Raw genomic sequence first — 13,388 nt, 5'->3', positions numbered from 1 at the left:
AAAAAATAATCACTATTATTAGGATTGATAATGAAATCACAAATCACTAGGCATTAGACAAGATTTCGTACGACGAGATCTTGCGAGATTAGAACGCCACGAGATGTCTCGTCTCAGCACAGTACAAGATCTATTTTTTGTCTCCCCCCCCCCCCCGAGGCATTTTATGCCTCCGTAATTCACGTATTTAGCGTACACTGTCAGCAAGACAGTCGCAGCAACACTTGTTCATAATGTTAACACGTGGTTAGGCTAACTTCAAAATAAACGTTAATATATGTCCATCAATGCCTTTTTTACGCTCTTATTTTGAAGTTGTTACTGGCAGCGTGTCACTAATTACTGACTCAACGCAACGTCGTCTTGAAACCAAGTTCAAACGGTAATTACGGACACTGAAAAAATCTACTTAATTGCGCTGACATACAGTGTGGTGTCAATGCCAGCATTTAGCGGCAGCGCCGAGCGCCTCTAATGCTAATGCTAGCATTGCTACGAAAGTACGAGGGTCGTTTTATTACTTTAGAAAGGCGTAAATGATTGCTTACGATGCCGACACCCTATCCCTGCTAATCACAATTTAACAAACGAGGCTTACTCAAATGTGCAGATTCGTCCGGGTCGGCAAAGTCGCTACTGTAGTTCTCACGTCACCTCGTCTCATACTGTCAACTTAACTTTATTTATAAAGCACTTTAAAGCATTACCACTGCATACAAAGTGCTGTACATGGATTAAAAATAAGTCATGCAGCAAAGACAGGTAAAACAAAAATAAATGAATATCATAAGTCGGTAAGTAAATAAAATTATTAATCAATAACACAAGAAGTAGGTAAGCAGGTAATTGAGTTGCTTCTCTCAATCACTGCCAGACCACGCCCAACCCACTTCCCATTCACTACCCTCGGTCCTCCAGGCAACAGCCCCTTTGAGCACCAATTTCAAATCTTAGTGAGGGGTGGAGTAAAAGTCTGATTTCCTGTTGAATTAACCTTAAAGGACACTTAGGGATGTCAGAATCACAATTTTGAATTGCTCTGGGCTTGCTACAAGCAACATGGTGCATTCAGGGTACTTTTCACAATGTAGGATTTTTTTTAATTTTATTTTGTATGTGGGTGAGTATGTGTATGTGCGTGTGAGTGTGTATTCATTAGTTACCTAAAACCTATTAAAAAATCCCATACCGTTCACCTAAACCGAACACTTCAGAACCAAGCCAGAGCCGTGAGGCCGTCAGGAGACCCGAGGAAGGACCAAAGAAAAGAAAGGAAAGTGAATTCCAGCACCGACCAGACACCACCCACCGGGCCACCAACCAGAGTCCTTCACCAACCCCAGAAACATCCAAATTCCAACAAATCAGGGAGACCTCAAGAGTCCAAAGGAGAGGCTGAGAAAAGGAAGGAAGGAAGGACAGACGAAGCAGAGTGAGATCCACAGACACCAGCCTCCATCGATTCAACGACCAGAGGAAGAAGCAGATTGTATCTGAGTTTCGATAGATGCTGGTGTGGTGGATCTGGCATGCATGAAAATCTCCACCAAAGAGGGGAACCGTCGACCCCTGCCAGGACAGAGCAAGCGCAACACCCCGGCCCCCCAGGCCATGGCAACGCCAAGGGACAACCCCCGGTCCCCGCAGGGGCCACCGGCCGGAGAGCAAACCCAGGAGCAGGAGCGCTCCCCACCCAACGCAACAGGGCGGGGCACTGCAGGCCCGCCAGGCACCCCACTGGTCCACAGCCCCCGCTCCCCCCACGCCCCCCATCCACCCCAACCCCCAGATTCCGGGGACCCGGTGCATTAAAATTGGAGGGGAGTTGTAGGGCGAAGACGGTCTCTCCACTCTATCCAACCCCCCCCCCCCCCCCCCCAAAGTGTGTTATGTGCCCTATATGTCTATAAACAAAGTGTATTGTGCAAAACTAGTGCAGTGAGTTAAGAGGAGCGACCGGCGGGGCCCCCCCCCAACCGGGCGGGGGCAGGAGGCGCACCTGCCCACCCCAGCGGGCATATGGGACCAGCCCGGCGGGGCGATAGGGCTCGCCCCCCGGATACTGGGGCGCGCCAGAGGAGCCAGGAGGTCCACCGGAGCGGGGCGGGCACAACAACAAAGCCCCCGGAGCCCCGAGACCCGGGCCACCGATGGAGCCCCCGGCCCAGGGGATGGGGAGGATGGGGAGAGGGAAGGGACGGGGGAAGGAGACGACAAGAAGGGCAAGGGGCAGCGGCAGGGCCGCAGAGAGAGGGGGAGAGGAGGAGGAAGGGTGACAATGTAGGAAACTTGTAAACGTAAGACACTGTTCTGCACAATAAATCGTTTTTCTTCCATTACTGTTTTAAAGATCGAGAAAAGCCAAAAACAAAATCACGAAAACATTTCGAGAATATAACATAATTGTAAAGTAGCAGTTGTTTGAATGTTTATTATTATCGTACTATTACTCATGCTAATCTCCATTGCTAGAAACATCCACATTAGCATTATTAGTATTCAGTTAGAGGACTTTCATTCAACATAAAAAAATGTTCTGGTTCAAATTTTTGGTATTCAAATACAATATAAAATTTTCTTTTCTTCTATATGAAACAGAGAGTGACCAAAAAAACAGCTTAAAGCAGGGGTGTCCAAACTCAAGCCTTGAGGGCCGGAGCCCTGCAGGTTTTGGATGTTTCCCTTCTCCAACTTACCTGAAGCTCATCAGCGAGCTCTGCATAAACCTGATCTGTTCATTTGGGACAGGTGCATTTGGAGCAGGGAAACATCCAAAACCTCCAAGAGTCTGGCCGTCGAGGACTGAGTTTGGACACTGGCTTAAAGCAAGCATGCAAGGAACGTAATATGCTTGTGAACAGAGTCAATATGTGGAGGAACTCAATGTGTGCGTGCATTAGCAAGTAAGTGCCTCAATATTAAGTGTTATTAGAGATTGTAGGTTATTTATATGCATATATATATATATATATATATCGCCAACCTCCCCACAATATCGTGATAATTATCATATTGTGACCTTTATATCGTGATAACATCGCATCGTGATGTTTGGATATAGTTACATCCCTAATATTACGTAGCTATCCTCTGGCTCCCGTCTTAGGTGGTGCCGACAAATTGTGTCGAGCTGGTGGGATAATATGGTGCAGAGGTGTGTACATCTCATCAATACTCATGGGCCATACATGAACAAATTCATGTTACTTATTAAGTCCGCACAGAAAAAAAACAGGTTTTCACTGTGCAACCCCAAAAAGACGCTCCTTCAACATTCAAGATGCTCAGCACAAATATAAGGACACACAATCTGGTATGTCCTGTAGTAAATACAACAATCACCGGCTAAGGTAGATAATCACAACTGCAAACTTCAGATTGTTATTACTGAAATAATAGTATAGTATTATTTGTGCTTTTTTAATGTCATCTACAAAAACGTGGTTATCTACTTAAATAATTAATTTGATACGTAATTACTTTTGAATTACTTAAATACTTTTGATAATTAATTTGGAGGGAAAAAAAGCTAAGTTTATTAGGGCAACAATGACCACATTTGTAATTACCATGCACTTTTCGTACATATACCGTTCAGTAAATCTAATAACAGTGCTGTCACTGCATATTACATTGACCGTAAGAAGCATGAATTGCAATACCCAAAGATGTAAAGATTCAGTTTATTTATACCCCAATAGTACACACAATTTATTTTAAAGAATCCACCCAACTGAAGTAGCTTTAGTGTAGTTTAGCTACTTTTGTCAATTTATTAGCTTTAGCATTTTTATAGAGGGTAGCATTAAACTAACTTTAAGTTCTGAATTAAAATGTGAGAGATAATTATTTGTACTGTATTGTGTACAAACCTGCCAGTAATATAGAACTAGGGGTTAGACAAGGGGTCCGCAACGACTTGAGCACGATCTCCGTGTGTAAAACGCAGACTTAAAAAGATGCACCCAGGGAGTGCGTCCAGTATGTTACTTACAAGTTAAAGGCTTGCCTATTACATGTGCAATGTACACATGAACTGTGAGAATCTATTAATTGTATTTGGTAGTCTGGCACTACACAGGTAACTGGACAACCCATTAGCAACATTGCTAATCCTGACGTTACCTTGCATCACGCACGACCTACAATTTAATTCCTGGACGTGACCGACGACGTGCAGTTCGGGCATTCATTGCAGACAACGATGACATAGACAGGGGTGTAACCATAATGATTTAGGGAAAAAAGGCAGAGGTGACGTGAAGCTCCACGGACTGCAGGCAAAGGCAGCGAGCGCAGGCTGCTCTCCTTCTGCGGCTCTTTTCAGCAGGCAAGTAGGCTGCTTCACAGGCCGCCAATGTGGTGGTCGCAAGATTCCGCATAAAACTCGTATACATCTTGCATAAGGCACTGGTGTTCCGTTTTACAATTGAAACTACTTCCGAAATACGGCGTTTTGTATTGGGGGGAAAGTACTCACCTGAAATCGAAACATCTATCCTTAAATTTGAGGGTAGTAGGCGCATCAACAGTGAAACGGCGCGCTAGTGACGCACTCGTTACGTTCACGTGAACGTGCGTTTAGAAAGACGTGAACGAGCACGCATTTGGACGCAAACGGGTACGCGCATCGTGATTATTTAATTAATTATTGAATTAATCATTTATTTGTACTTATTTAATTTGCTGGATTGGTGGACCAAGAAATATTGAAGTAAACCTGTAATGTCACTTCCAAAAATCTCTCCCAGAGGTAGGGGGGGTTGACCGTTACTAAGGGGCTGAGAAGATACATTCTAAAGACATTTAAAAATATAAAATTAAATGAAATGACCCTAGGCGTGATTGTGAGTGTGAATGGAATTGTTCGTCTGTGAGCCCTGATTTCTGACAAGATTATAGCACCCCCTAGCCTGTGGTGCCACCCCTGCTTCCAGAAGATACCTTTCGGATATCAGTCTTCATAGGTCAATATTGGGGAGTAATAATGCAATGTTGTTTGTTGTTGTTTTCTTAATCATTACTTTTGTTTGCTTAGTCTGTAATGGATATAGAAAACTCTGTGAATCATGTAGTATGGCGAATCACATGTTGAACGATAGATGACAGTAATGCAGAGGTGGGCAATCTCGGTCCTCGAGGGCCGGAGCCCTGCAGGTTTTGTAGGTTTCTCACTTCCAACACAAGCTGATTCCAATCAACAGGATCGTTATCAGGCTTATGCAGAGCTTGCTGATGAGCTGATCATATATCAGCTGTGTTGGAGAAGGGCAACACGCAAAACCTGCAGGACTGCGGCCCTCGATGCCCACCTCTGCAGTAATGGCAAGGGGAGTTATTCAAGTTCATTGATCAGACTCAGGTTCATATGACAAACACACAGCACTTGTTATAAAAGAAGAAAAAATAAAATAAAAGACAATTTATACCTCAACAAACAAGGCATTGGTGGCAATATGACCAGAAATGGGATCCATTGTCACACCACGGTGAGGTTGTCTCGTCTGGGTTTTTACTGTCTTGTCAATTCCTGTTTTATTTTGAAAATTCTGACTCCTTTCGTTTCAGGTCACTTGCTCTTTCTCATGTGGTGTCAGTGTCAACCCTGATTCCTGATTGTGTCCACCTGTTTCCCATTACCCTCATGTGTTAAATGATCTGCGTCTCCCTTGTCTTGTGCCATAGTGTTATTGTCAGAGTCACTCTAGCCAGTCAGTCGCAGTCCTCAGACTTGTTGTCCTGTCTTCTGTGTGAACTTTTGTTTGTAACTTTGTATAGCCGCAGTATAGTTTTAGTTTAGGAGTGGGTTTTGTTCGTAGATTAGACATCCTCCCTTTAGGAGCGCTTTTAGTTGATCATTTTATAGCCTTTGTTTTTCCCTCTAAACGAGGAGTTTTATGTTTAATGAATATCTGCCTTGGCGGCAAACTCCTATCCCTGCACCAGAGTCCTAAATCTGCCACGCCTTGTCAGTACACTTTGGCCAGTATGGACCCAGCAGAGAGGGAGCAAATGGCCGCAGCGCTGCAAGCTCAGGAAGCCCGTCTCTCCCAGCAAGAGGGATTTCAGACAGCCATGGCAGCGCAAATGGACCAGATTACAGCACAGGTTACGGGACCTTCTGGATCACCTGCATCGCACCACTAGCCCTCCTGCCGTGCCAGAGACCCACGCAGCCACGCCGATTCCGCCCGTGCCATATGCCGGGTCGGGGATCAAGCTAGCCTCCCCCGAGCGATTCTCTGGGGAGCCAGGACATTGCAAGGCATTTCTGTCTGACTGACATTCATTTTGAGCACCCCCCCAGGCCTTTCCCACGGATCGATCCCGGGTGGCCTGCATGGTTTCCTACCTGACTGGGAGAGCCAGAGCATGGGCCACGGCAGAGTGTGCAATTCCCCACTCTGCGGCTCAGTGACGGACTTCCAAGCCGCCCTTCAGAGGGTCTTTGATCCAGCCTGTTCAGACCGGGAAAAAGCCCGGCAGCTAAGCAGCCTGAAACAAGGAAAATACTCCGTACGTGACTACGCCATCCGCTTCCGCAATCTCGCGGCAGAGAGTGGCTGGAACTCCACAGCGCTCTGCGACGTCCATCCAAGAGCTGCTCGTTCCAGTTGATCTGCCTCCGGACTCTGACTCATCGCCCTCGCCCTCGCCATCCGGACGGATCATCGGCTGCAGGAGGTTACGCAGAGCCGCGGTCACAGGGCAAGAACGACGGAGGGATCCCCGCTCTCCCAAGCATCAGGTATGTCAGCTCCTCTCCGTTCCTCGTCAGTTCAGCGCCGACACGTTCCCTTGGGACCAGAGGAGGAGCCCACGCAACTGGGAAGAGCGCGGCCCTCGCAGGAAGAAAGACGGCGCCGACAGCTGGAAGGTCGGCGCTTTTACTGCGGGAACCAAGATCACCTTATGGCCGCCTGTCCAGCCAAAAGGACCAAAGCAGTGAGTCAAGTTACGAATCCAGAGTCGGCCCCATGAAAACTCGTAACCAGTAAAAATCATTTACAGCACCACTTTCACAGACTTCCATGCCCTGATAGACTCTGGGGCAGATGAAAGCCTGATAGACAGGGGGCTTGTGAGACATTTTAGTGCCAAGACTGAGCCGCTAATTAAGCCCATTAAAGCTCGGGTACTAAATGGTAGTGAGTTATTCACCATTACACACATCACAGAACCCAACGAGCTCCATGTTGGCAAACCTAAGGATCACCTAGTTTTTCATGTGTTTCAGTCTCCTTTACAGACTCTGGTCCTGGGACACCCATGGTTGCGTGAACACAACCCCCATGTGAACTTGTTGACTGGTGAAGTTCTGGGATGGGGGAAGGATTGTGTGAGCCATGGGGTTGGTTCACCAATTCAGAAAGCGGACATTACAACTGTTAATTCCCTCACAGACTCTAAATACCCAGATCTGAGCATCGTGCCTCCTTGCTATCATCACCTCCAGGAGGTATTCAACAAGACCAAAGCCATGGTGCTCCCACCCCATTGTACCTATGACTGTGCCATAGAGCTAATTCCAGGTTCCACCATTCCCAAGGGCCGCCTATATTCTATTTCAGGATCAGAGCCCTGATGGAATACATCGAAACTTCCCTAAAGGCTGGGCTGATTCGTCCTTCGTCATCGCCAGCGGGAGCGGGTTTCTTTTTTGTGGGGAAAAAGGATGGTTGCTTACGGCCTTGTATAGACTATAGCCTCCTTAATGATGTTACAATCAAAAACCGTTACCCCCTCCCTCTCATGTCATCCGTGTTTGAAAATCTTCAACAAGCTAAGATCTTTACCAAATTGGACCTACGCAATGCATACCATCTCATTAGGCTCAGGGAGGGAGATGAATGGAAAACAGGGTTTAATACACCTAGTGGCCATTACGAGTACCTAGTCATGCCCTTTGGTCTCACTAATGCTCCTGCTGTTTTCCTGGCCATTATTAATGATGTTTTGAGAGACTTTTTGGACCAGTTTGTGTATGTTTATTTAGACAACATACTTATATACTCGTCGGACCTAGCCACGCATCAAAGACAGCTTAAGAACAAACTTTATGTCAAGGCAGAGAAAAGTGTTTTTCATGCCAAAACCATCTCTTTCCTGGGCTTTGTCATAGCCCCTGGGAAGGTACGGATGGATCCGGCTAAAAGTAGCGCTGTGAGGGAGTGGCTTACACCTATTAGCCGCAAGAAGGTTCAGCAATTCCTTGTATTTGCTAACTTTTACAGGCGTTTCATCAGAGGGTTCAGTGCAATAGCTGCCCTCTCCTCTGGTGAGGTTCAGCTGGTCCCCGGAGGTGGAAGCTGCATTCCAAGCGCTCAAACAACGCTTTGTCACAGCAGCAATCCTCACAATGCCAGATCCACAGCGGCAATTTGTTGTGGAAGTGGGCGCTTCCAATGTGGGGATCAGAGCAGTCCTGTCTCAGCGTGCAGAGAAGGATGGAAAGATGGATCCCTGTGCCTTCTTGTCACGACGACTATCCAAGGCAGCGCGTAACTATGATGTAGGGGACAGAGAGCTTCTGGCTGTCAAAATTGCCTTGGAAGAATGGAGGCACTGGCTTGAGGGGGCGAAGCATCCGTTTGTGGTCTGGACCGATCACAAGAACCTGGAATACATACGCAAAGCCAAGAAACTCAACCCAGGCCAGGTGGGCGCTGTTCTTTAACCGTTTTTTCCTTCTCTCTCACTTACAGGCCGGGGACTCCTAACGTCAAGCCCGACGCCCTGTCATGTCTCTATGACCCCGAGCCTCTTGCTAAGGAACCAGAGACCATCCTTCCGCCGAACTGTGTGGTTGGAGCCGTGACATGGCAAATCGAGAAGGATGTTAAACAAGCCAACGGTGAGGCACCTCTACCTAACGGATGCCCGCTTAATAGACTATTTGTTCCAGTGCAGCTATGCCCACGTCCATTGGGCTCACTCCTTTCCTGTCATCCAGGATTCCGACGGACAATGTACGCCATCTCCCGGCGATTCTGGTGGCCTTCCATTGAGCAGGAGGTCCCAGAGTCATCCACCAGATCACGCATGAGCCTGCTGCAGCCTCCTTCCCATTCGATATCCCTGGACTTTGTCACAGGACTCCCCATCTCCCGAGGTAAAACCACAGTTTTCACTGTAGTCGACAGATTCTCTAAAATGGTCAGATTCATAGCCTTGCCTAAGCTTCCCTCAGCCAAGGAAACAGCTGAGGTCATGATTAACCAAGTCTTTTGAGTTCATGGGTTCCCTAGAGCAATTGTGTCGGACTGGGGGCCCCAGTTTGTGTCCCGCTTCTGGAGGGAGTTTTGCCGCCTAATTGGAGCCAAAGCCAGCCTAACCTTAGGTTACCACCCTGAGGCTAACTGCCAGTCAGAGCGCCTCAACCAACAGTTGGAGACCGGCCTCCGGTGCCTAGTCTTCCAGAATCCTTCGACGTGAAGCAAACACCTGGTCTGGGTTGAGCTTGCCCATAACTCGCTGCCTACTTCTGCCACAGGACTAACCCCATTCAAATGTGTTTTTGGCTACGATCCCCCCTTCTTTGCTAACCTGGAGTCTGAAGCCTCTGTTCCTTCTGCTCATGCCTTGGTCGGCCGCGGCCATCGCATCTGGGCAGCCGCTCGGCGGGTATTGGAGCACCAGAGAGACAAGAGTCAAGCGAGCAGCAGATCAAAAGAGGAGACCTGCTCCAGCATACCAGCCTGGGCAGAGAGTGTGACTGTCCTCCAAGAACCTCCACTTGAAAGTGCCATGTCAGAAGTTGGCACCACAGTTTGTGGGCCCGTACCCCCATCAGGTGATCAACCTGGCCGCTGTCCGTCTTCGCTAACCTCGGTCCCTTCGTGTTCATCCAACGTTGCACGTTAGCCAAGTCAAGCCAGTCTAGGAGAGTCCCATGGTTACGGCTTCCTGGCCCCTGCCTCATCATGTGATTGTGAATGGGGGGCCCCGTCTACAAAGTGACAATCGGGCTGGGGCAGGCAGTTCTTGGTGGACTGGGAGGGGTACAGGCCCGAGGAGAGATGGTGGGTTCCTTCCCGCTTCATTATGGATGACTCCGTAATTGAGGACTTCTATAGGGATCATCCTGACCAGCCTGGTCAGCAGGTTGAATTATATAGAATGTATATAGAACAGTTTAATTTGGAATGAAAGAAACGGACTAGATGTCTGACAACACAGGGATATAAAAATAAAATATGAGGTAATTGCAGTGAAATATATATTGGAGGATCTTTATTTTGATATACAACATCAGATCCTAATGAGACTTCCTGAGTGCAGTCCTGGGATAGTGTAGTGTCTGCCAGTCACAAGTGGAATGGTTACGTCAGCGAGATTATGTCATATAATTACTTTCAATCCAAAGAGATTTAATTCTGAAATTGGCACTCCTAGCTCTTCAGCAGCAAGTTGGCGGCCTGTTAGCATAATGCTGAATATTAGCAATATTGACATCTCCTTGGTATAGAGTTGATCAGGTTGTTGTGTGTGTGAATGTTGGCTCACTCCTCTTCACTGGCTGTGCAAAGTTGTTGGATATTGGGAAGAACTGGAACTCGCTGTCGTATACAGCAATCCAGAACATTGAGTAGACTGTGCCAGAAATTGTGTACAGATCCTTGCAAAATGGGGCAGTGCATTTATCATGCTGCACCATAAGGTGATGGTCGTGGATGAATGGCACAACCTCCACCTCAAGATCTCGCCTCTGTGCATAAAATGCACCTGTATTCATTGCCCATAACATACGTTTTCCCATGCCATGAAAACACCTCCACCATGGGCCACCCACATGACACCACACACCCTGTCTGCTATCTGCAGTGAAAGGTGAAAACCGGGATTTGGTCCGTGAACAGAACACCTCTCCAACGTGTCAGACACCATCGAATCTAAGCATTCGCCCACTCAAGTCGGTTACGATGGCGAACTGCAGTCAGTTCAACACCCCGATGAGAATGACGAGCATGCGGATGAGCTTCCCTGAGACGGTTTCTGACAGTTTGTGCAGAATTTCTTTGATTATGCAAACCGATTGTTTGCAGCCGCTGTCTGGGTAGCTGGTCTCAGATCATCTTTAGTCTTGGTTGTGAGGCCGTTTAGATGTACTACCAAATCATGTGAAACACCTTTGGAGATGGCTTGTGGTAGAGAAAGATTCAATTCATGGGCAACAGCTCTGGTAAACATTCCTGCAGTCAGAATGCCAATTGCACGTTCCCTCAAAACTTGCGACCTCTGGCATTTTGCTGTGTGATAAAACTGTACATTTCAGAGTGGCTTTTTTTTTTATTGTGGGCAGCCTAAGGCACGCATGTGCAATAAACATGTTGTCTAATCATCTTTTTTTTTCTTTCGAGAGAGAGCTTCAGTATTGTTCATTCGGTAATCTTACCGATTCGACATGTCTGTATGTGTCTATTAACAAAGTGTATTGTGCAAAACTAGTGCAGTGAGCTAAGAGGAGCAACCAGCGGGGCCCTTCCCAACCGGGCGGGGGCAAGAGGTGCACCCGCCCCAAGCACCACCACACCCAACCCCCCAGCGGGCAGATGGAGACAGCACGGCGGGGCGATAGGGCTTGCATACTGGGCCCGCCCGAGGTGCCAAGAGGCTCACTGGAGCGGGACAGGCACAACACCCCCACCAGCCCCCCAGGGGAGGGGGATGGGACGGGGGGAGGGTAGAGGGAACCACGGGGCACCCCGGAGGCCCACCTCTAATCAGCATCTTGATGTGCCACACCTGTGAGGTAGGATAGATTATCTTGAAAAAGGAAAAATGCTCACTAACACATATTTAGACAGATTTGTGAACAATAATTGAGGGAAATTAATTTTTGTTTGTGTAGAAAAAATATTTTTGAGTCCAGCTTACGAAAAATGGGAGCAATGGGAGTGTTGCGCTTGATTTATTACCGTATGTTCCGACACGAAACCTTCGTTCGCAACACGCTGGTCTTTTGGTGATTCCAAGAGCTAAAAAGAAGTCCGCGGGTTCTAGAGCGTTTTCGATTCGGGCTCCAGTGCTTTGGAATGCCCTACCCTCGGAGGTCAAAGCCTCTGTAGAAATGTTTAAATCGCGTCTTAAGACCAATTTCTATACTCTTTCATTTGGCTGAATGATGTGTACCTGGTGATTGCCGCTGCTTTCTGTCCCTCTCTTCTCCACGGCTTGGAGAGGGAGTTGGTGTTATTGACCGATTTGGATGCTGCATTACGGGTTCTGTGCTGGTTGACCGGGACGCGATCCGGATCACCTTGAAGTTGCCGCCATGGAGATAGCTGCTCCGACCAACCGGGCTGGATTTGGATGAGGACCCACTTCCCTGATGTCTTCTTACGGTTCTTCAATGGGCCTTCACACTATTCTAGTTAATAATGTTTAGTATCACAAACTATGTAAATTTTTGCCCATTCGGTATCCATTATAGCCTGATCATCCTGGAAGGGGGATTTGCCACATTTGCGGTTCCTTCTCAAGGTTTCTCATTTTTTGCCTGTTTAAAAAAAATAAAAATAAAATGAGGGTTTTTTCCTTGCCTTCTTGTGGTTTGATAAAGGGGATGTCGTTGACAAACAAACAAACAACTGTGGGCATGTGAAGCCCTTTGAGACTCTTATGTGATTAAGGGCTATATAAATAAACTTGACTTGACTGCCTTGACAGTATGAATTTAAGTGACAACCATGAATACAGTAATCCATAGGGTTTAAAATGATGTCAGTCCACCCTTTGAAGCTATATATCAACTTCAACTTAAAGCTGTCCACATAGTTTAGGAGAGTTTGAGAATTTTTTTTTACCATACTTCCAGAAGCACATTTGTGATGACAGGTCGCACACTGGCGTTGGGCAAGAAAGCATGGCTCTCAGTCTCCCTTAATTCAAAAGCAATGTATGTCTTGCATGGTTACGTTTCATAAAATGTTAATTATTTGCGACCACTGCGACCTTTTTTTTAATGAACAGAGTACCAACACATTTGACCATGCGTGTAATTAGATGTGAGGACAGCGGTCTTGAGAAAGCACAGCTTTCAATACACAGGCAAGTGAGCAGTGTATAGGTGGCGTGTTAAACTTCACATTTCACTAACCACTTGCAGCATTCTGCTAATGGTATATCTGAAGCCAGCAAATGTGCAAGTAGAATTTAAACCCCCACAACCTGCGTTGGTACTTTACATGATGCAGGACAGCAATCCGTGAAAAAGCCCCACCACATGACTTGTGAACAGCTACTGTCTTTCTGTTTGATGTCTCTAAAGTCAAAAGATTACAAATATGTTCAATCCCCTCAAATTGGCAGAAGATATAACTTATATCATGACCGACCAAGAAGTGCTCTAATTATTTCAGTGCAGCTAATTACCTGGTGCAAAAATG

At 47.0% G+C, this 13,388-nt stretch overlaps 2 protein-coding genes across 5 annotated transcripts in view; one reads left to right on the top strand and one right to left on the bottom strand.

Annotated features, from left to right (window-relative positions):
• The window catches only part of patl1 (PAT1 homolog 1, processing body mRNA decay factor), a 31,420-nt gene extending 26,782 nt beyond the window's left edge, over positions 1-4,638 (bottom strand). For all 4 annotated transcript variants that reach the window (XM_077570697.1, XM_077570700.1, XM_077570699.1 and 1 more), the window contains exon 1: positions 4,481-4,638. In XM_077570697.1, the coding sequence (XP_077426823.1) occupies positions 4,481-4,495 (15 nt within the window). In that variant the 5' untranslated portion in view covers positions 4,496-4,638. The remainder of the gene's footprint in view (positions 1-4,480) is intronic.
• An 828-nt stretch (positions 4,639-5,466) lies between these two features.
• Positions 5,467-12,455, top strand: LOC144054831 (uncharacterized). Its single transcript, XM_077570159.1, has 7 exons — positions 5,467-5,489; positions 5,686-5,750; positions 5,974-6,207; positions 6,308-6,444; positions 6,506-6,945; positions 8,706-8,854; positions 8,954-12,455. The coding sequence occupies exons 1-7, from the start codon at positions 5,467-5,469 to the stop codon at positions 9,229-9,231; spliced, it is 1,326 nt and encodes a 441-aa protein (XP_077426285.1). The 3' UTR covers positions 9,232-12,455.
• Positions 12,456-13,388: the final 933 nt, after the last annotated feature.

The sequence above is a fragment of the Vanacampus margaritifer genome, chromosome 7, assembly GCF_051991255.1.
Source record: "Vanacampus margaritifer isolate UIUO_Vmar chromosome 7, RoL_Vmar_1.0, whole genome shotgun sequence".
Classification (NCBI taxonomy): domain Eukaryota; kingdom Metazoa; phylum Chordata; class Actinopteri; order Syngnathiformes; family Syngnathidae; genus Vanacampus; species Vanacampus margaritifer.
This window is presented reverse-complemented; position numbering and strand designations above follow the sequence as displayed.

What these genes read in the sequence shown, in the direction of transcription:
- LOC144054831 (XM_077570159.1), top strand. Translation starts at nt 5,467, where the DNA reads ATGGGATCCATTGTCACACCACG. An exon ending in CTTGTTGTCCTGTCTTCTGT is followed by an intron (nt 5,751 to 5,973) that starts GTGAACTTTTGT and finishes ACGCCTTGTCAG; the next exon opens with TACACTTTGGCCAGTATGGA. An exon ending in CCGCCCGTGCCATATGCCGG is followed by an intron (nt 6,208 to 6,307) that starts GTCGGGGATCAA and finishes GCACCCCCCCAG; the next exon opens with GCCTTTCCCACGGATCGATC.